General features: G+C 38.8%; 2 protein-coding genes across 2 annotated transcripts in view; one reads left to right on the top strand and one right to left on the bottom strand.

Moving 5' to 3' along the window:
* Positions 1 to 24,408, top strand: part of LRRTM4 (leucine rich repeat transmembrane neuronal 4) — an 807,195-nt gene that overhangs the window by 390,380 nt on the left and 392,407 nt on the right. The gene's annotated exons all lie outside the window — the stretch shown is intronic.
* LOC149128048 (nucleoside diphosphate kinase 7-like) lies at positions 20,935 to 22,507 on the bottom strand. The gene is made up of 2 exons (XM_089327503.1): positions 21,782 to 22,507; positions 20,935 to 21,682 (listed from the first exon to the last, which is right to left on the bottom strand). The coding sequence occupies exons 1-2, from the start codon at positions 22,427 to 22,429 to the stop codon at positions 21,200 to 21,202; spliced, it is 1,131 nt and encodes a 376-aa protein (XP_089183629.1). The 5' UTR covers positions 22,430 to 22,507; the 3' UTR covers positions 20,935 to 21,199.

The raw sequence follows: 24,408 nt of genomic DNA on the forward strand, positions 1-24,408 counted from the left end.
CTAGAACCTGGAGTGCCAGCGCCACCGGCAGAGGATTAGCCTGGTGAACCATGGCGCCGGTCCATTTTTTCAATATATTAAGCAATATGACTATTTCATAAAAGGTATAATATAGCATTTTAAAAGGAACTTATATGGAATAGTTTTATTGCCTTTAACCCTTACTATTTAAAATAGGATTGCACTATCCATAGTATTCTACAGTCATGAAACCTTTTATCTTTTTAAACTTAGCAAGTAATTAAGAATTGCCTTCCATGTTATTTGATATGACATTACATGATCATTGTTAGCAGATGTCTGGGAGTATCCATTATGTGGATTATTACTAAAATAGGAGTGAATACTGTGATATCCAATACAAATCCTATATTCTTTCATTCTCAAAGCAGCCCTCTGATGAAGAAACCATCATTATTTCTCCTTTAAATGGACAGAGGCCAACTATTAGAGTGGTTAAGTTATTTGCACAAGAAACCATTACTAGAAAGTCTCAGATACATAAAATGAAGCAAGCTATGTGACAGCACATCCTGACTGTTGTTCCCCTGTGTGGAGTCCCATCAACATTCAAAGAGCTTATCTCCTATTCTTTAATATTTTTATTTTCATAATTTGTATTTTATTTTTATTACAAACAATTGTGTGCTAAATGTCCTTAAATACAAATCATCTTTGGAAATGTAGCTGCCATCTCAGTATAAAGTGTAGGAGTGGGCATGTGGATTAAATAACTAATTTATTGCAATCGTTCATTTTAGCACATTATCATCCATAAGGATTTTTGTATATAAACATTCATGTCAGTATGTAAAGCCATCACCAGTTATGATTAGCCATTTTCTTCATTGCCAGTCTTTAATTCTGATGTCAAAACCCACAAACCATTAGACAAAACATTTTGATTTTAATTACTTGATTATTGGTGAGATTTATCAGTTTTTAGTTACATTTTATAAAAATGTAATTTTTATTGAGAAATCAAGCACACAGAAAGTTGGCTAGGGAAATAAAACTCTTTAATAATTTGCCTCTAAATGAACTACAAAGAATATTTAGTGGACACCTATAGTTACTAGACATAAAAGCTAGAAAAAGAGGAAACTACATGATTTTGCCACTGCTAGAATTTTCAGTGTGCCAGGACTAAAGCCTGAGTCTGCAAAGTAAATCTAGGCCCCTTTGCACCGTTCCATGTCTTTTCTTCCTTGAGTCACTGAAAATCCTTCTCAGATTTCTAGTCCCTACAATTTGTAATTGAAAAATATTGGAACAATAATAATTTATCCTGTCTTCCTGTGAAATAATTTTGAAAGTTCTAAGATATATCTTAAACATGATGTCTTATAACATATTTGGTGTAATGAAATAAATTAGATGTCAACTATGGACCACTATAAGCTTTTAATAATTAAATGTTTTCTTTGTCACCCGGGACGAAAAATGTACTCTTTAAATCAAGAGGATAATTATTTTTCCTGACAAGACTTCACAGTACTTGATTGAGATTTTTCAGATGCATATATATGAGTTGACAGTTTGCATTTATTATGTTTTCCTAAAGGAAAAAAATCTAAAAGTGTTCCTCAGTTTTAGTATTAATCAGAACAGAGAGCATTAACCCTAAAAACGCACTTTTGCTTAAAGAAATGTTCTACCTGGAGAATGATACAATAAAAATATGAAATTAAAACCTAGTTTTTTTTTTTTTTTTTTTTTTTTTGGACAGGCAGAGTTAGAGAGAGAGAGAGAAAGGTCTTCCTTTTCCATTGGTTCACCCCCCAGTGGCTGCTGCAGCTGGCGCGCTGCAGCCAGCGCACTGCACTGATCCGAAGGCAGGAGCCAGGTGCTTCTCCTGGTCTCCCATGCAGGTGCAGGGCCCAAGCACTTGGGCCATCCTCCACTGCACTCCCGGGCCACAGCAGAGAGCTGGACAGGAAGAGGAGCAACCGGGACAGAATCCGGTGCCCCAACCGGGACTAGAACCTGGGGTGCCAGCGCCGCAGGCGGAGGATTAGCCTAGTGAGCCGCGGCACCGGCCAAAACCTAGTTTTTAAAATAAGACCTGGGAGTCTTTGAGACATAATAAAGGAATTCTGCATCCCTTTTCAGTTATAGTAATAACTGAATTATATGGTTTTATAAAAGAAAATTACTCACTTTATCCTCACATTAAATTTACATGTGTTAGTATTTCTTAGATTTTTATACTTGGGAGCTGTGCAAAGTACTTAGGGAGCTAACATCAGTAAACATTCTCTATATCTAGGATTCCCAGGATGCAAGACAAACTGTCCCAGAAGTGCTAGGCAGGGAGGCACGCTCCCATAGGACTTCAGATGTCACAATAGCCACACATTGAGCTTGTGACCGGCACAGCACTAGCCTGGGTCCACTTCAGTACCTCTTTGCCCAGAAGGCTCAGCTTAAATCATAACATGGAAGCTTTTCTGTAAGCATGAAAGTGCCTCATGAATCCCCTTGGTACAGATGGGAATGCTGGAAAACTCCTACAGTAAACATCAGTAACTAAGAGTGCAAGTTGGATAGAACAAAACATAACAATTCAGTGATTACTCAACTCTTGTATCTGCTTCCCATGTTTTAGCTCTTTAAATTTACACAGAAGTTTCTTGAAGTAAGGGTACTTCAGAAAATGCATGGTCAAATGGAACTCTCAGATAGGCTTATTTTGGTATAAAATCCTTTGGAGTCCCATGCAAGTTTTTTTTCATAATACGCATTTTCATGAGCTTTTTTGAAGACTCTTCAAGTGCACGGATTTCATTTTTTTCCTCATAATTACTATATTGACTTTGTGCGTGGATATGCTAAGACAAAATTGAAGAGAGGTGTCAAGCTTCCAGGTCCACCATTTGGTACCTGGTGGCGCTATAACTCCAGAGCAAGAGCCCTTAATGCCCTGGTCTCTGCCTCTGGTGGCTAACTGGTCCCACACACAGGAGGAAACCAGTTAGACTCCCTTCTAGGCCCAAATTAGACACCTTTTGTGAATTCCTTTTGCAATTCCCAGAAGAGATAGGGAGGAAAAGGATGGCATAAAGCCAAACTGTAAAATAGGAAATTTAACTTGAGCTATATCTTCTTTATACTTTTGTTGTTCGTTAAAATTTCCATCTGTTTTGCCTATATGCTTATCCCCTTGAGATACTCAATTTAGGAAAATCACATTAAAATAAGTGTATTACTGCTATAAGTTTCTTATGCTTTTAAAAATTAAGGTGTGTGTATGCACTAATGAAAATGAACATAAGAAAGTTGGGAGTAATAGAGAAGACTTTAAAATGGTATTTGATGAATATTCATCAACAAAGAGAATGGCTTTCCTGTTCCCTAAATTTACAATGTTTAAGTATATACAGATTTGATTTTCCTTAAGGAAATCTTTTAAAAAGATACCATTTATTTACTTGAAAGGTAGATTCACAGAGGGAAAGGGAAAGACACACACACACACACACAGAGTGAGGGAGTGTTAGTTCTTCTATCCACTGGTTCACTCCCTAAATGGCCATAACAGCCAGGGCTGGGCTATTTGAAATTCAGTAGCCTGGAACTCCATCAGTGTCTCCCACATGGACAGCAGGGGCCACAACACTGGAACCATATTCTTCTGCTTTCCCAGGTGCGTTAGCAGGGAGCTGAATCAGAAGAGGAGCAGTTGGGACCTGAACTGGCACTCATATGGGATGCCAGTGTTACAGGTGGCAGCCTAACCCACTGCACCACAATGCTGGTGCCCTTTAAGTGAAATTTTTATAAGTACATGAATTCGACAGTTGTCCACGTATAAGTGACTTATTAGATTTAGAATAATGTCTTCAGGGTTCATTTTTTTTTTATTTGACAGAGTTAGACATTGAGAGAGAAAGACAGAGAGAAAGGTCTTCCTTCTGTTGGTTCACCCCCCAAATGGCTGCTACAGCTGGTGCTGTGCCTATCAAAGCCAGGAGCCAGGTGCTTCCTCCTGGTCTCCCATGCGGGTGCAGGGCCCAAGCACTTGGGCCATCCTCCACTGCCTTTCTGGGCCACAACAGAGAGCTGGACTGGAAGAGGAGCAACTGGGACTAGAACCCGGCGCCCATATGGGATGCCAGCACTGCAAGCAGAGGATTAACCAAGTGAGCCATGGCACCGGCCCCCAGGGTTCATTCTTGATGTCACAAATAAAAGAATTTGTCTCTTTTAAGGCTGAAAAATATTCCAAAAATAACATGTTTACCACATTTCCTTTGTATATATATATATATATCTACTGATGGACACTTGGGTTGTTTCCATGTCTTGACCACTGTGAATAGTGCTGTTTTGAACAGGGGAAGGCAGATGTCTCTTTGAGATACTAATTTCAATTCTTTTGGATATATAGTCAGAAATGAGATTGCTGGATAATACTACATAATACCATTTCCATTATAGTCAAATTCGTAACAATAGAAAACATAATCATGGTTGTCAGGGTCTGTGAGGGTGAGATTAATAAGCAGCTATTTCTCAATGGGTATAGTATATGAAGTTTCAATAATTCTAGATGAATAAATTCTTGATCTGTGTATTATAGTCTTAAAAATATACAGTATTGTGAACACCAAAATTTAGGAGAGTAGATCTTTTAAGTAACCTTATACACACACTCACATACACACACAGAGGATGTACAAGGACACTCCGAGAGGTATTGGGTAGGCCTATTATGTAAATTAAAATAGTATCATGGGTATTTGTTATGTCCAAACTCATCAACTATGAGTCTGTACAGTTCTTTGTACTTAAATTAATTTCAACAAAGTTGTTTTTGAAAAGAACGTGGATGTGTTCAATTTGCTGAATAACTGCCAGGTGAGACAGGGAGACCCCTAACGTAAATGATAGAGGAAAACTCCAACAACTGAGATTATGACAATGGGCAGGAGATAGCAATGACTATCTGTGGTGGTGCTAGGGAAAAATACAATACTGTGTTTTAATGTTAAGATACTGTTTTGGGGCTGGCGCCACGGCTCAGTAGGCTAATCCTCCACCTTGCGGCACCGGCACACCGGGTTCTAGTTCCGGTTGGGGCGCCGGATTCTGTCCCGGTTGCTCCTATTCCAGGCCAGCTCTCTGCTGTGGCCAGGGAGTGCAGTGGAGGATGGCCCAAGTCCTTGGGCCCTGCACCCCATAGGAGACCAGGACAATTACCTGGCTCCTGCCATCGGATCAGCGTGGTGCGCTGGCCGCAGTGCGCCGGCCGCGGCGGCCATTGGAGGGTGAACCAACGGCAAAGGAAGACCTTTCTCTCTGTCTCTCTCTCTCACTGTCCACTCTGCCTGTCAAAAAAAAAAAAAAAAAAGATGCTGTTTTGGGGCCAACACTGTGGCATAGTGGGTGAGGCTGCTACCTACAGTACAAGCATCCCATATGGGCTCTGGTTGGAGACCCAGCTGCTCTACTTCCGATAGCTCTCTACTATGGCCTGGGGAAGCAGTATGGGCCCCTGCACCCATGTGGGAGACTCAGAAGCTCCTGGCTTCAGATCAGCCAAGCCCCAGACGTTGTGACCATTTGGGTGGAAAACCAATGGATGGAAGACCTCTCTCTCTCCCTTTCTCTCTCTTTATCTCTGTCTCTGCCCCTGTCTCTGTAACTCCACCTTTAAAATAAATACTTGAATCCACAAAATACTGTTATAATTTATTTAATAATACAAATATGTGATATACGATGTGAAGAGGAAAACATTACCTAAACATCTGCATCCCTGCACCACTGAGGTTGCTCTGGTAGTAGGCTGCCATTATGGTTAGTTTCTTGCATTTGCTTCCTCAATTATATATGGAAATACATATGTATATATGTTTATATTAAATATATTTACACATGTAACCCATGTGCATTTTATAAATGTATGTGTGGTGGTTATGTAAGTACAAAGAATGCTACTTGGATGACAAGCATAAGTCACTAACAATGAGATATGGAAGGAGTGGGGTGGGGAGGGGCTTCTGGATCATTTGTACAAAATCTGCCAGTCAGTTTTTGCTTTTTTGTTGTTGAACTCTCACTTTGAAGCAGGCCCCAGGATTGCGGATGCAGTATTTCCTTAGGAGGATTTTGAAATCTTCATTTTGTCTGAAAATGATTCTATTTTATAAAAGAGGAAAAAAGAAAGAAAAGTGGATAAAAGAGAAAAAGACTAAAACAGTAGAATTCAAGGTTGCCTGGTGACACAGTGATAGCCTTGGATTTTTGTGGCCTATTTTGAAGGATAGAGAAAAATACTAAAATGAAAGGAGAATTCCATCTGTTTCTAATTCTAAGCCCATGTCCCTGTTTCCTAGCCTCAGGAACTCCTATCAGATAATTTTCTCCCAGTTTTTCACAAGGTTTCTCTAACAACTGTCCACTCCATTGTTTCAGGGACATATTTTGCATCAAAGTTGCTCTCTTTTGTTTTTTACAAATAGATGACATGTAAGAGGCAACTTGGGAAATTATTAATATACAAATTAATGAAATAAATACAAATTTTCAGGTTTGCTTAGAGGAATATTCCCAGAGGACCGTATTTATTGTCTGCGTAAAGTCAATAACGTGTGTCAGTGAGGCTATGTGGACTCCTGGGCAAATGTGAGGAAAGAACTCCATCAATACAGGAAGAAGAGTGAGGCAGAAAATGATTGGGGTGGCCGCCCGGGAGTCCAAGTTCAGTGAGCTGTGAGATGCTGGCAGGTACGCATTCAGTGCTCACCAATGAGGCATGCAGCCCCTAATGAATGTGTGTCTCCACCAAGGCACATTCAGAGGTTCTCACACGCATCTCCTGCACACGGAGAATTTTCCCTCAGCAGTGGAAAGTCTCCTAGACAAGCCTCAGCTGTCAGAAACCAGTCTCCTTAATGAAAACTCACACAGGTTTCTTAGGCACGCTGACAACATGATTTCCACATTTTACACAGATCTGATACATTTAGTGCGTACTTCTTCAGTATCCACAATAGGGGAGAACTGTTTCTTGACTTGAAGAGACCTTGTAAGCTTCTGGCTCCTCCTCTTTAACAGACTACGGAGCCTGTGAAATCAATGAAAGCTCTAGATGAATGACGTCCAATGGAAATACAACAGGACAACCAAATGTGAAGCAGGTAGAAAATTGTAACATTTATAAGAGCCACAATGGACACATTTTTTTAAAAGTAAAATAAAATTTAAGATTGTATTTAGCTGAATAGATCTGAACTACTCTATTTATGCATGGATTCAGAAAAAGGTTATTAATGATATATTTTCTTTTTAAATAAGTGATAGGATTTTTTACCATCCTCAGAATGACAATATTATAGGGGATAGAGAACAAGTTAGTGGTTGCCAGCAATGAGAGACGGTCAGAGACAAAGGGACAGAGAGGACTACAAACCGGTAGTAATGAGTGAGGACTTAGTGGTGCAGATATTATTCATACTAAATATTCAGAGCCCACGTGTGTTTTATTTGCTTACAGGCCATCTCATGTTAGAAGGTGTAGAGTTCACACATGCTCACTAGCCATGCATAGCTCATGGCTTCAGTGTTGAGTGAAAGCAGCTCTTCCTTCCTGCTTTAAAGAAACAGAAGTACAAACATGGATCTGCATAAAATTCCAGGAGTCCTTGGACCAAATGAAGCTTTCCTATTTACATAGTTCATTGTCCTTTTTAAAATATATTTATGCCAATAATTGAAGAACTATCTTTAAGGGGTATAGAATAAAAATCTTGGCAAGTATAGGAGCCCATATAAAAACTACAGGCAGACAATATTAGAATTTCCTGCTATTCTATACTTCCTAACTTTTATTTCCTTATTGGATCAAGAATACAGGCAACCTTTGATAGGCATTCATTAGAAGCGTATAAATTGCTACAGCTACTAAAGAAAAACTTCCTACACTACCAACTATAGGTGCTCTTTGATCACTATTATCTTTTTCTGATTCCAAACCAATCCTTCCCTTCTTTTTTTTTTATTTCTATCTTCCTGTGTTTACTTAATTCCTGTTACAGTAGATGTAACAAATTAAGATTTGATTTCATTTACACATTTCAAATGCAACATAATTAATTGATAAAAACAAATAATGGCAGTGGGAGGAACTGTGTTTTGTGCTATGCCAACTAGCTATGTCTTTAATCCTTAGGAGAAAAAAAAAAAGGATGGTGAGACGAAAGAGGTTAAATTCTTCATGTTATTATAATAGCAGGGTAAACAAAAGTCCCTAACTTGATTGAATTCTCACATTAGTTATCTCATTTATTTCTTCATTCATTTCCCACCAGCATTCAAGATGTGCCAAACGATTTTAATTTTGTAAGACATCCAAGCAAACCTAGATTGCATTTTTCAGACTGATACCAACAGCAACCCTAGGAACAGGTGATGCCACACGTGCATAAGGAGCAAGGTAGAGGTAAAGATGGATGCTATAAGGTAGTTGCTTGTCAAGGGAGGAGGGTCAAGAGTTGGATGTTGTAATGTGTGAGCCGTGTTGTAGAAGTGGACCACAGAAATCACTGAATGCAAAGGGTGTCAGCCTATATAAATTTGAGGAAGTTCCTCCACTCTAAGAAGATTTGCAACTCAAATTTGGTTCCATTATTAATAATAAATTGGGCAATTTTTACATCTCTCAGAGATACATGAAATAGGCTTTATTTGAATATTTGTGAGCCTTCAATATTTAAAAAATTTAAAAGTTTAAAACTTACTGTTCACATTTAGAAGATTAGTCTTTCCATTTTATTTACGTATTTGGCATAATCTTTAGTGTTTGAATCCTTACAAATCACCCCAATTAAAATCAATGTTTTTTTTTGAAAATTTATAGTTTTGGGTTTCTCAGCTTATAATTCTGATGTTTTAAATTAAATGCAAGAGAGAGAGAGTTTTAACAGAAGCTGTCAATACTGTGCACTAACTTTTTTTAAATAACGTTGGCAGCAGTGTGACAGACAACATAGATAGAATTTGAAAGGAAAAAAAAAAACATAATAAAAAGAACTTCAGCACCCAGTTGGAAACTACAGAAGCCAGAAGAGAAAACTTTGTGTGATTGAGAATGCAAACCTGTTACCAGTATCTTGGTAACAGGATGGAAATATTATGGCATAATGGACGTGACAGGTCTTTTCTAATCACATGAAAACCAACCCCTTGGAGCCCACAAAGAAACACTGAGCCATTAATTCTGCTCTGCTCCCTTGCACACTAACAGTTCCTGTCCTAATTAAATGTGCTCTTGGAACATATGTTTTATTGTCTGAGCTGTGTCATTAGATTTGATATACTCAAGACTCCCGTCACCTACGGATGGGAAATCCCTCTTGGAGACATGGAGCTGCTTCAGTGTCTGTCTGCAGCAAAGCGTACTTGGAATAAACAGCAGATCTGAATAGAGCAGCCAGCAACATGAAAACCTCTTCTGAACTTTGTGTGGATACAGTTAATGGACAAAAAAATTTGTTTAGGAAAAAATTTATCTTAAATCCACTCATGATGACATTTGTCAGTATTTTTACTTTTATTCTGGGGAAGTTGTATAGTTTTAAAACTGAAAATGTTACTAATTTTTATGAAATCTGAAATTGCCAGTTACCATGATGACCACTTTCATTATTTATTTATTTTTGACAGGCAGAGTGGACAGTGAGAGAGAGAGACAGAGAGAAAGGTCTTCCTTTTTTTGCTGTTGGTTCACCCTCCAACGGCCGCCGCAGCCGGCGGCGAGCTACAGCTGGCGCATTGCGCTGATCCGAAGCCAGGAGCCAGGTTCTTCTCCTGGTCTCCCATACGGGTGCAGGGCCCAAGCACTTGGGCCATCCCCCACTGCACTCCCGGGGCCATAGCAGAGAGCTGGCCTGGAAGAGGGGCAACTGGGACAGAATCCGGAGCCCTGACCGGGACTAGAACCTGGTGTGTCAGCGCCGCAAGGCGGAGGATTAGCCTAGTGAGCCGCGGTGCCGGCCCCACTTTCATTATTAAATTAATCTGAACTGGTTTGTGAGAGAAATTGGCTGTATGTTCTTTTTCTGTGTCAGTAAGCTATTGCTCAAGTAGTTTTGGATAAGAAGGGAAAGAATGGAGGAAAGAGAAGAGATCCTTAATTCTGTATACTTCTGAATACGTTGTTTAACAGGGTAAGTGAAATTACTTAAGGACGGTTTTACTATTTAGAGCTCTGAATGCTTTCAAAACTTTCTAAAATAGAATATGTCCATTTTAGGGTAAAATAGCAAAATATTAGTGAAATAAATGTTTTATTTTATGCAGTCTCTAGGTTTTACCTTTTAGAAAAGTCCCACTTTTAAAGAAAAAATGAAATATGGCAACATTGGAAAATATATTTTAGTAGTTAGCTGTGTTACAACATTGTAGAGTGTTTTCTTGTTAATTTTCAAACAGCCTCAGTTGAAACAAGGCTGTTTGTTGCACATAGTTCCTTATACTGAAATTCAGTTCAGTTTAACTTCTCAGCTCTATACATAAAACACGATAAAGCCAGAAACATATTTTTTTTCTTTAGAGATTTATTCATTTATTTGAAAGTCAGAATTAGAGAAAGAGGGACCCAGAGACAGAGACAGAAAATGAATGAATGAATGAATGAATGAGAGAGAGAGAGAGAGAGAGAGAGGTCTTCCATCCACTGGCTCACTCCCCAGTTGGCTGCATAGACTGGAGCTGTACTGATCTGAAGCCAGGAGCCAGGAGCTTCTTCTGGGTCTCCCACTTGGGTGCAGGGGCCCAAGGATGTGGTTCCTCTACTGTTTTCCCAGGCCATAGCAGAGAGCTTGATCAGAAGTGGAGCAGCCGGGATTTGAACCCGTGCCCATATGGTTGCTGGCACTGAAGACAACAGCTTATGCCACTCTGCCAAAAAGCCAGCCCCTAAATTTTTAATAGTTACACATTTTCAAACAGCTGGAAAACGGTAGATTGAAGGTAACAACTTGAATGAACTGTAGCAGTGATGGAGTTTGAGAAACTTTAATTTTTTAACTTTTATTTAGTAATTATAAATTTCCAAAGTACAGTATATAGATTACAATGCCCCCCCCCATAATTTCCCTCCCACTAGCACGCCTCCCATCTCCCACTCCCTCTCCCATTCCATTCACATCAAGGTTCATTTTCAATTATCTTTATATACAGAAGATCTATTTAGTATATATAAAGTAAAGATTTAATCAGTTTGCACCCACACAGAAACAAAGTGTAAAATACTGTTTCAGTACTAGTTATAGCATTATTTCACATTGAACAACACACTAATGACAGATCCCACATGAGAAATAGGTACACAGTGACTCCTGTTGTTGACTTAACAAATTGACACTCTTGTTTATGGCGTCAGTAATCTCCCTAGGCTCTAGTCATGAGCTGCCAAGGCTATGGAAGCCTTTCGAGTTTGCCGACTTCGATCTTATTCCAACAGGGTCAGAGTCAAAGTGGAAGTTCTCTCCTCCCTTCAGAGAAAGGTACTTCCTTCTTTGATGGCCCTGTTTTTTCCACTGGGATCTTACTTGCAAAGATCTTTCATTTAGGTCTTTTTTGTTTTTTTTCCAGAGTGTCTTGGCTTTAATTTTTAATTTTCTTGACAGAAGATATATATCTGAAACTCAATACTAAGAATGTATAAAAAGATGTTCTTGGGCTATTATTACTTCCTCTCACCCAAGTACACATGCAAATTTTATGAAAAAACTGCAATGACATCTAAAATTTCAATGCCTTCAAATGTTCTTTTTATCTCTCCCTGTTTTTGTCACAAAATTAACACATATATACAGGAGAAAACTTATAAAATATAGATGAGAGGAAGAATAAAAGACAGGTTTTTGTGTGCTCTAAGATTATTTTCTGACTTCTTACCATGACTATTACTCAAGTAGCTCTACTCTTTACATTTGAGTTTTCCATTACGTGATATGGCATCTCTTCTAGATTTGACTCTCTAGTCCGTTAGCTTCATCCCTTCCTGGATATGTTGGTTTTTTTCCATGCTGAATTTAATACATTTGAATTTCCTTTTCAATTCCATAAATTGGCTGTCTATGTGTTCTATTTACTTGCCTGGTATATGCATTATTTTACCAGATATGTCCAACTGTATTTACATATATAAGTATATTTCCTTTTATTTTTTTAAGATTAACTTATTTATTTGAAAGTCAGAGTTACACAAACAGAGGAGAAGCAGAGGGAGAGGGAGAGGGAAAGGGAGAGAGAGAGAGAGAGAGAGGTCTTCCATCGAATGGTTCACTCCCTAGTTGGCCACAATGGACGGAACTTCAGCAATCTGCAGCCAGGAGCCAGGAGCCAGGAGCCAGGAGCCAGGAGCTTCTTCCAGGCCTCCCATGGAGGTGCAGGGGCCCAAGGAGTTGGGCCATTTTCTACTGTTATCCCAGGCCATACCAGAGAGCTGGATTGGAAGTGGAGCAGCTGGGACTTTGAACAGGCATCCATATGGGATGCCTGTGCTTCAGGCCAGGGTGGGGCCCAAAGTACGTTTCTAACATCACCCTTTCACTTTTGTAAATCCAATGACTTCTTTTTTTAAAATTTTTTTAATTATTTATTTATTTGACAGGTAGATTTACAGACAGTGTGAGAGAGAGACAGAAAGAAAGGTCTTCCTTTCGTTGGTTCACTCCCCAAATGGCTGCCACAGCCGGCGATGTGCCGATCTGAAGCCAGGAGCCAGGTGCCTCTTCCTGGTCTCCAACACGTGTGCAGGGGCCCAAGCACTTGGGCCATCCTTCACTGCTTTCCCAGGTCACAGCAGAGAGCTGGACTGGAAGAGGAGCAACCTGGACTAGAACGTGGCACCCATGTGGGCTGTGGGTGCTGCAGGTGGAGGATTAATCTAGTGCGCCATGGTGCCGGCCCCTCCAATGACTTCTTAAATGTCCTTAAAAGCCACAATTGTCTGCTAATCCAGCAATTCCTTTGTATTGTAATATATTTGTTTTATTTTCCAGATATATCCCCTTCTTTACAATTTCTGATCAAAGAGAAAAGATAGTACGTCCTTGATCATCTTTGTGTATGATAATCTGTAGAGTATCGTACAGTTGGGACTCAAAGAGGAATTCTTATTTGGGAGTCTCTTTTCATATTTCATATTTGGATAGAAATGGAAAGAAAGATTTAGCTCTTCTGAAGTCTTATTTTTCTAGTGCTGAAATCCTTGGCCACTCTCTAAAGAGTTGATTAGAAGTAGATGGAGACAACTGTGACAGATATCTTAATCTGTGGACTGGTACATTTTTCTTCCATGTAATTCATAGTTGATTCCATTTCTTACTGTGAACAATATGTTCTCATAAGACATTTCAGTTCTGTCCACTTTACTATGGTGACCTTGTCACGCCCTGAGTTGATGTGGGGAACCCTGTGGTGTGCTGTTCAAGTTTCCCATCCAGGATGGATATGTTGTGAGGAGTATGGTCAGCAAGCAGGCTTCAGGTGTCAGCTCCTTCAAGAACTCCCTGACTCTATACAAAGTGATTGTGTCCAAGGTCACAGCTTGCCAAAGATTTGCATTTGGTGACAGATGTGGAGTCACGGATGCCCAGTCATCTTAGCTTTCCTAGGGACTACTCCTAGCTGGAGAGCTTCCCTCTGAGATGCCAAATCCATAACCAGGCCCTCTCTCTGTTCAATCAGCTGTTTTTTCCATTATTTCTGCAGATGTTTTCCTTATGAGGCATTTCCCAATAAATATTCTAAGAATCAAATTCTGTGTCTGAATGTGCATCCAGGCAACTCTGCCCTGTGATAAGAAGTAAGGTGGAATGACCACAGGGGTTATCATGAGTGTGTACTCATTATTGTAGTAAATGTACAGAAATTACAAGAAATATCTAGATCTGGCCCCAGATGATTGCCCCAAGTCCCCCTTTCAATTCCACCCCTTGCCTCCATGCTAGTAGCTAGCATTGGATGTTCCTTATGATTTTGCTCCTTTGTTTTATTTGTGGGCATTTAGTGCATATAATGTGAATTATGAATTAAATGGCCTTAACCTAAATCCTATTTGTTGTTAGGTATATCTTGGAGAAATTTTGAAATTCTTCTGACTTGGGGTTATAGAGTGTTCCTACTCACTCATATTTTATTGCTTTCCTTCATTTTTTTTTTTCCTTTTGTGCCATTGATTAGTTTTTGCTGAAAATTTGGAGAGAGGGAAATCAATAAACTAGAGCACAGACCATGCTCTTGAGGGTATTTTCTTTATATTAAAATAGTGTCTCTCACCGTGACAAAGAAAATGAAAAGGAGCACTGAAATTCATTAAAACAAAAATAATGAACCACAGTGTTTTGTTTTTACATACACTAATGATATTTAGAAGTCAAAATTTAATTTTTATCTTAGCAATCACCTTAATTATAAAGGTTTACTTGTTCAAATAAGAGAACTGGTACCATTTTTTTTTCTTTGTGGGATAACTTATTTTCAACCTACATTATAATCAAAGATTTAATGTTTCACTGAATAAACAGTTCAGCAAAAAGCAAAATGACCATTGTTCAGTAGGAACAGGCAAGGGCCATATTACAACAATTTAATGAAGAGATGTTAACTTTTCTAATTGATACTTCTTTACTCAAAATAGTTGCGATTGTTATTCAAAGCCAATATTTGAAAATCACCCAATCTGGATTTGCATCCTGAATCTTTCACATCCTTGCCTCAATATTTTCATTTCTACATTGGAAGTAAATGTAGTCTCATAGAATTATTATGTACTGTGATATCATTTGTACAGAGCTTTTAACTCAAACTGTTACATATAAGCATTTCATGATACCATGTGTTGCTCTTCTGTTTTCGGGGGAGGTATCAACAGTGATGTTGATTTTGTGTGACCACAAGGAACTCAAATACAGAGAGAATGCAGTGCTTTGATGTCACATGATTTTCTGAACTGATGACTTAGATTCATACATGGATTGTCATATAAACAGTGACCTTGGGGTATGTTTTAAATATCACTGTTTCAGTTTTACTTTCAGTAAGTGCAAGCCAGAAAACAAACAATTGCGTATATTACAGTGTTCAGAGACCATGCAGTATGAGAATTAGATTAAAGGATATATGAGGGTGCTACCAGAGAAAATTGTGAAAGTATGGAGTTGAAAGATAAGTGTATTTGAGTATGAAAATGTTTTTAAGTCCATGAATACTTTTTTACAATAGGCACTTCCTATGAATGTTTTGGAGACTCCTCATATATGAAGCTGTCTTGAAAAAAATGTTATTTTTACAAATGTACAAGACAGCATCACTGTCGCTCCACCTCTTCGTGGAGGAACGACACTAAACCCTGCCTAGGCTTCATATCCGAGTCACGGCACCATTATGTCGCTCCCCGTCTTCGTGGAGGAACGACACAGGACCCTGCGCTGTTCTTTTGTCTGCTCAGCCCTTCCCGGGTTTGCTGCTGGTTCTTCCCGGGTTGGCTACCGTCCCTTCCACCTCCGTGGAAGGGCGGTTCCCCCTGCCACATTCCCCACTTCCACGGGGGAGCGGCACACCGCCGGCCGGCTCTCTCAGGGGCTGCACAGGTGTTCCTTCAGATAGATGTTCCTGGTGTATGTTGTCTCTCTCCTCCTTTATAGTCCTCTTCCACCAATCCCAACTCTGCTACCCACACGCCGAGTACGCTGCTCTCCTCCAATCAGGAGCAGGTCCTGCTGCTTATTGGTTGAACTGGAGGCAGCTGTGTAGAAGCTGTTTCCTCCTCTCCCAGCGCCATATTGTGGGAGAGCAGATGCATAGAATAAGTCTTAATTCCAGTAACTTAGTCTAGTCCGAGTTGCTCCCAGTTGCTCCCCACACATCACTATCATTCTCTTTCCCAGTATCTTTTCCAGAAAGCTGCAATTGTTACTATACTAATACTGATTTTTCTGATTTATCTCTTGGGGATAAACATGTAAACTGTCATAATAACTAACCTTCATATTCAATTATTAATCTGCTTAGAATGCTAAATTTAAAATACACTTTATATGCATCTAATAGCACTATCAATTTGTTATTTTTTAAGATGTATTATTTTATTTGAAAGGCAGATTTACAGTGATAGAGGAGAGACAGAGAGATCTTCGATCTACTGGTTCACTCCCCAAATAGCTACAAAGACCTGGCTGGGCCAAGCTGAAGCCAGGAGCTTCTTCCTGGCCTCCCATGTGGGTGCAGAGGCCTAAGGACTTGAGCCATCCTCTGCTGCTTTCCAATACACATTAGCAGGGAGCTGGATCAGAAGTGGAGCATCCATAACACCAACCAATGTCCACATGGGATGCCTGCACTTCAGGCCATGGCTTAACCCTCTGTGCCACAGCACTGACCCCTATAAAATTGTTCTTAATTAATGAAAGAGAGTGAGAAGGAAATACGGTGTGTGTGTGCATAACAAAAGGGGAATGGCTGACTAGCTTTCAGTCTAGTATAGTCCTTGTACTAAACATTCCAGGAAACCATGGACACAAGAATTCAGTCACAGGGTGCAATGTAAAGGATTTTCAGCCTGAGACAATAATCTGCTAAAAAAAATTGTGGGAAACAAAGTACAAAACAATTTGAGGTTGTTAATGTTCTGAAACATTTTTTAAGGGTATTAACTTCAGATGCCTGGGTCACTGAGGAAGGCATCTAGAAACTATTTCCCAGAAATGTCAAGCCTGTGGCTAAACTATAAAACCTATAGTCCTTAGGCTAAGGAACACTTATTACTTCTGCTCTGTCTACACCTCAGTCTGTGGGAAATTGAAGATTTTTCAGTCCTTTCCAACATTGGCTGCAGCACAGCTAACGGACATGAATTCTAGAGATGAATATAATAATATAATGATTGCAAAAGGACAGTAGGAATTAAGATAAAAAGCACAAGTGCCGAAGCCCTGGGCTTGTGTTCTCTCCGCGTACGTGCTTGCTATGTCATTTCTGTGAGTTTCAAGTTTCCTCAACTGTTGTTTGGTCATGCTTGTGTCCTTAGAGCTGTTGTGCAGTGAAATAAATTGTTAGGGAAATTACGTGTGTGTATCTCTGTATGTATGGGGATCAAAATAAAAATTTGAAAGCTTTCTTCTTAGACCTAACGTATAGCTTATAGCTTGAGATAACAAAGTTAAAGCTTTCAGGGGTAGATGTGTAGCATCCCACATCTGAGTGCTGGGCTTTGTGTCCCACCTCCACTTCCCATCCAGTTTCCTGCTAATGTGCACCCTTGGAGGCAGCAGGTGATGATACAAGAACTTGGGTTCCGGCCACCAACACGGGAGACTTGGATGGGTTACAGGCTCTTGGCATTCTTGCATTGATCTTGGCCCAGCTATGGTGGATGTATGGGAATGAAGCAACAGATGGAAAATCTCTATCACTCTACTTTTCAAAGAAACAACTAAAAATTAGTATTTAAAATTTTAAAATATTTTCTCCCGATAGTTTTTCTGGATATCAACATTTAGTAATAGTTTGACAATGGCTTATAAATTGATGTTCTGAACATGACAAATTATTTGTAAGTCTATATAAGGAGAAGAAAAAAATTATTTTCCTTTTATCATGTTATTTCATTTTACATTAAATTGCTATACTTCTCCTTATCATTCTTAACTTTGGTTACTTTCAAAGGACTAGCTTCCTAATGATTTTAAATAAATATTTAAAAAGAAATTCAAGAATATTCACAACAGTAGACTTTCACATAATCACTAGCTTATTGATAATTTTCAGAAGTTGTCAATAGGTTTCTGTTTCATGCCACATTTATCAGAGGTTTATGAAATAAAATGATGAGTATTTTGAATGAGTCATTGTAATAAGCAAACACACTGTTTATTTTCTCGATCAAGTTCTCTGACACATATTTGTGTGTGTATGTGTGTGTGTGAGTGAGATCAGCATTGCCACTGAACATATTGATGTCTAATGTAAACCACGCCAGGGATTTTGTGATCCCAGAAGACCTTAAGTAACTCTCATTAGAATGTAAAGAATATTTGTCCTCATTAGGCTGTAAAACTTCACTGATGTCTGCGTACACGGGCTATAATGAGAACAGAAGTGAGCGGCATGTGCCATTAAACACAATGAAAGCCCCTCAAAGGAGGAAGGCCCCATCTCTCTGAGAAGAGACACATGGGCCTAGCTCACACAGCGAAAGCTCTGGGCTTATTTAACATCATTAGGCTATGGGGAGTGATGTAAGTCCTCATGGGGGCCAGTGCCTTCTGGGTAATTGATTTTTTGGAGTTGTGGGACTTCTGATCCACTCTTCAGTTTTCAGAATTTGGGTGTTTTTAGCAGTCTGTTTGTAATGAAGAAAGAGATGCATCAAGGCTGTCACGTAGAATGAGTGTTCTCAATATTTACCTGAGTTACTGCTGAGCTGGCCTGTCTCTGTTGTAGATTTTTGATTAGCTGCCAACACTAGCTTAGCTCCATTTCTAAACACAAAACATTCTACAAAGACATAACTTAAACTCAAATGCTTAATATGACTATTGGCTATGCTCAATAATTTGAAGTAGATTTTCTGTGAAGCCACTACATTGACTTCAGGACCGTTTGAGTTCTGACAGATGTTTCCAAGGCAGTAGATGATTTGAGACAAATAAATGTCAGGTAGTAAGTTGTGACTTAACGTCTCTTCAATACTGCATTTTTTATCCTTCTTTCTCCTCCTCTTCCTTATCAACTTTTTCCACCTTTATCCTTCCCTTTCTCCTTTTTCTTAGAATTCTGCTTCTGGATCTGTTCTTATCTGAGTATGCTCCAAAATTCAAGTGATAAAACTTAATCCTAGGGATAGGCATTGGGCCTGGTGGTTAAGATGCCTCCTCCAGATGTGCTCATCCTGTATTAGATGACTTGAGTTCAAGGCCTGGCTTTTTTCCTGACTCCATCTTTCTGCTAATGTGCAGCACGGAGGTAGCAGTGACAGTTCAAGTGGTTGGCTCCCTGTAACTGGCCTGGAATACTTGGACTGGTTTTCTATCCCCTGGCTTTGGCTTGATTCAGTTCCAGCCATTGCAAGCATTTGGAGAGTGAAACAATAGATAGGAGATATCTCACTGTCACTCTCACTCTTGCTCTCTGTCTCTCACTCTTTTTCTCTGTACCTTTCAAACATAAATGAAAAATATAAATAAAACATTAAAGAGGCCCTTTAAAAAGAAAATCAAAATGCTTGATGCAATAGTACTCATTCAATAGGTCCTTTAGGAGGTCCCTGTCGTGAATGTAGTGTCCACATGAAAGGAACTGAAGCGTTAATATAATAGGCTGTGTGCAGTATACCAGCCCCTTTGCTCTTCTTCGTTTCCACTCTTTCAGATTCAGCATTTGTTTAGTCCCAAGGATGCAGCATTGAAATTACCATCTTGGAAGCAGAGACACTGAACCTGACATGCCTTGATCCCAGACTTCCCAACCTCTAAAACTCTAACATTCACATTTATGTTCTTTATAAAATGCATAGTCTGTCATGTGTTGTTAAAGAAACACCAATAGATTCAGAAAATGTCCTTCAGGAATGTTTCCTCACAAGTAATTATCAATCAGGTACATCTGCAGAGAATCATTAAATCATTCATATATATAAATGTATGTATATGGAGAATGTTATAGGTGTTTTGATAAGAATTACATTGGATCTGTAGATCACTTTGGATAGGACAAAATTAGCTATAGTAAATAAAATGATACTGGAATAAAAACAGACATACAGAACAGGGAAGACAGAATGAAGTACATAGAAATAAATCCACGTAGTTATAGCCAACTGATTTTTGACAAGGGCACTAAGAATATACATAGTGAAAAGGAGAGTCTTTTCAATAAATGGTGCCGAATTTTCTTGCAGAAAATGAAACCTGAACTCTATCTCTCACCATGTACAAAATCAATTCAAAGTTTATCTAAGAATTAGGTGTGAGACCCCAAATTATGAAAATGATTAAAAAACTTTGGGGAAGCATGTCAGAGCATTGATACTGGCAATAATAAAAAAAAGTCAAAGACAAATTTTATCAAAAATCTTTTGGATAGCAAAGAAAGAAGCAGGATGCAGGTAAATATTTTCAAGCTCTTCATCTGACAAGAGATTAATAACCAGAGTAGTTGACGAAGTCAACAGAAAACCAAATGACACAAAGCAAAAGAAAGAAAAATGAAAACAATCCAATTAAAATGGGCAAATGATCTGAACAGAAATTCCATATAAGAATGAAGTACTGGTCATACAAAAGGACAATAGATATATAGAAAATGTTCAACATCACTAATCATCAGGGAAATGAAAATTAAAACCACAATGAGCTACTGTCTCACCCTAATAAGAATAGCTGCTGTAGAATAGGCCAAAAGTAACATGGTGGTGATGAGGCGGGGAAAGGGGAACCCTCAGAGTGTTGGTTGGAATGCCACGTATCCCAGCCATTATGGAAAACAGTATAGAATTTCCTGTAAACAGAAGAACTGCTGAAAATAAAACTGTTCTATAATTCAGACAGCTTGTTCCTAGGATATCAATACACTGAAGAGATATCATTGTCCCTTGTTTACTATAGCATAATTCATAATAGTGAAGATATGAAACATCCTAAGTGTCCATTAATGGATAAAGGAAATGTGGTTTATATACACCATAGATTATTATGCAGCCACAAAAAGGGGAATAAAATCCTGTCCTATTTGGCAACATAGATGAACCTGGAATACATTATGTTAACTGACATAAGAGAGGCACAGAAAAATGTATGACATCTGTCCTTGCTCAAACATATGTGGAAGATTTAAAAACTTGTTCTCACAGCAGCAGAGAGAAGAATTGGGCTTACCATAGGCTGAGGAGAGTAAAGGAGGGTAGAGAAATGTTGGTTATTTTTTTTTTTTTTTGAAAATAAATCTTTATTTTGAACTTTATAAAAAGCAATGCAGTACCCCATAGACTGGCGTTATATGTTGTCTACAGTGCAAAATCCATGTTCTAACATATGTAATAATTGCCAGGAGTACAGTGCTCTTGTTGATCTTGTATTCAGTCAGGTTAAAACAATGGACAATAAAAGAATGAACACATTCCTTATGTGTGTGATTCACTCTTGTCTAAATGCCCCCATTTCTGACTTCTTGACTTTCTGTTCTGCTAGTTATCCAAGATCTTGAAGAAATACTGGACCTCTAGTAAGCCGTCCTCTGGCAGATCAGTACAGTGAACAGCGTTCTGGATCTTAGTTTTACCAAATATTGCTCTAAGAGTTTCAGGGCGTAAATGCCGGGCAATTTCAGGATCAGCAGGTCCACAGAATTCTCGAAATGTCTTTGTAACATTATTCTGTTGAATCTCCAGTGCTACACAAGGACCAGAATACATTTCTGTCACCATCTCATTATACTCAGACACTACTCCTTTATAAACTTCATAGAATTCTTCAACATTAACCTGGTCCATATTGAACATCTGCATGGCTGAGATTTCAAATCCTGCATCTCGAATAGCCATCAGGATCTTTCCCAGGAGTCCTTCACTGACAGCATGGGGCTTAATAATGCCACAGGTGCAATTGGTAAATTTAGCAGTATTTGCTGGTCCACAACCTCCATTCGAAGGAAAAAACAACTCCATTTCCTGGCTCCTGGCTTCCGATGGGTACAGCGGCCATATGGGGGGTGAACCAACGGAAGGAAGTCCTTTCTCTCTGTGTTTCTTCTCACTGTCTAACTCTGCTCTGGCAGCTGAAGTGAAAGAATCAGGGCCATGAGCTGCATTCCTTATGCCATCAGTTCCAAAGAGGGCTCTAATGCTTCCAGAAGCATCTGTACGTGCCACCCCAGAGTTTGCAGGTCCAAGTAGTCTTTTCCATTCACATATGGCATCATCCCTTAAAATCTCCATGGCAATTATAGGACCACTTGAAATAAACTGGATCAGCTCATTAAAAAAGGGTTTTGATTGGTGGTCTACATGAAAATCCATTGCTTCTTTTCTTGAAAGCATCATCATTTTGAGTTTGGTTATAGTAAATCCAGATTTGTTTATCAGCTCAATTATTTCTCCAGCCTTTGATACTGCATCTGGTTTGATGAGGGCTAATGTTTTTTCTTTCCTACTGCCCAGTTGGCATGCTGTATATTGATCTCCATAATCAATTAACACCAATTGTCGAGAAAAGACATTCACTTTGTTGCCAATAAATAAATCTTCCAAGCGCAGGTCATCATATTTGGTCCGCTTCAAAAAGGTGCGATGATTCTTCACATCATGCATTTCAACAGATCCATCCCCTGGGTAAAACAAAAGCTCATAGCGCCGAAGAAGTGAAGCATTTGGATCATACCACTCCACAATGAAAACGAATCTTTCACTGTAACTCATAGTTTCAGGATCTCAGCACGAGGAAGCCGAGTTGCCCCAGGAAGGCACCGCCATCCACACCATCATCCGGTTACTCTGAAATGTTGGTTATTAAATAGCAGAAATAAGATATAGTGTCCCGTAGCACAGGTGGGTGACTATAGTTAATAGTACCTTATTGTTTACTGCAAAATAGCTAGAAGAAAAGATCTTGGATCTTCTCAACACTAAAAAAAACCTGATAAGTATTTGAGCTGATGGTTATGTGTATTACCCTGATATGATGATTACTTCAAGTATATATGTTTCAAAATATCACACTGTACCCCACAAATATATTCAAGTATTTGTGTGAAATAAATTTAAAAAATTAAAATTAATTGTATGGGTGGACTTTTTTTTTTAACTTTTATTTAGTAAATATAAATTTCCAAAGTACAGTTTATGGATTACAATGGCTTTTTCCCCCCATAACTTCCCTCCCACCTGCAACCCTCCCATCTCCCACTCCCTCACGTGTTCCATTTACATCAAGATTCATTTTCAATTATCTTTATATAAAGAAGATCAATTTAGTATATATTAAGCAAAGATTTCATCAGTTTGCACCCACACAGAACATAAAGTGTAAAATACTGTTTGAGTACTAGTTATAGTATTAATTTACATTGAACAACACATTAAGGACAGAGATCCTACATGGGGAGTAAGTGCACGGTGACTCCTATTGTTGATTTAACAATCTGACACTCTTGTTTAAGGCATCAGTAATCTCCCTAGGCTCTAGTCATGAGTTGCCAAGACTTTGATCTTATTTCAACAAGGTCATAGTCAAAGTGGAAGTACTCTCCCCCCTTCAGAGAAAGGTACCTCCTTCTTGGGTGGCCTGTTGTTTCTACTGGGATCTCACTCACAGAGATCTTTCATTTAGTTTTTTTTTTCTTTTTTGGCCAGAGTGTCTTGGCTTTCCATGCCTAAAATACTCTCATGGGCTCTTCAGCCAGATCTGAATGCCTTAAGGGCTGATTCTGAGGCCAGAGTGCTGTTTAGGACATCTGCCATTCTATGACTCTGCTGTGTATCCTGCTACCCATGTTGGATTGTTCTCTCCCTTTTTGATTCTATCAGTTAGTATCAGCAGACACTAGTCTTGTTTATGTGATCCCTTTGACTGTTAGACCTATCAGTATGATCAATTGTGAACTGAAATTGATCACTTGGACTAGTGAGACCATTTGGGGTAAGTCAGCCATTGGGGGACTTTTAAATTCTACCTTTGAAATATTGATTATATATTCTTGTCCAGCATCCTGAACCATCAACATTCCCTCTAGAGTGTGAAGGCAGACTAGACTGATCTTAGACAAAATTAACTAATAGAAATAATGGTACAATTTGTGTTCAGCTCTTCCTGAGTCTCCTATGCAACATTGCATTCATTTAAAACCAATTATGTTCTGGGAATGTATAACTTATTATGGACCACAATTTCAGTTCAGTGAAGATCCCAAACACATATATTTCTATTCCTGAGCAAAAAAGACCAGCTAACTCCAACAATACTGGTTTATGCACTTCAACATATCAGATTACAATAGCCATTTAATCAGTGATGGAAACCCTAGGTGGTTAGGAGCTTGAGCATTTTGAAAAGCAACCTTCATAGTCGCAGCTTTCTGAATCAGAGTCTTCATTAGTGCGTTGGGAGTAACACGACGATCCACCCTGTAGGTTGCTGTGATGAATGAATGCCTATGAATCATTTCCTTGGAACTTTGCTGAGCAAATATTCATGTTCAGGAATCCCTGTTTTCATGGTAGATATGAAGATAAAAATAATAAAAAGGATAAACAAATATCAATACTTATGTATATTATAGCATGTAAATAGTGCTTGGTATCCAAAATAACTATGACTATTTATACTATTTGATTAACATTTTCTTTATTGTACAAATAATGATCAAAGAGAAAATAAAATTCTCTGTCATTGTGTTAAG

The sequence above is a fragment of the Oryctolagus cuniculus genome, chromosome 2, assembly GCF_051225735.1.
Source record: "Oryctolagus cuniculus isolate XC-2025 breed Fujian yellow rabbit chromosome 2, ASM5122573v1, whole genome shotgun sequence".
Taxonomy (NCBI): domain Eukaryota; kingdom Metazoa; phylum Chordata; class Mammalia; order Lagomorpha; family Leporidae; genus Oryctolagus; species Oryctolagus cuniculus.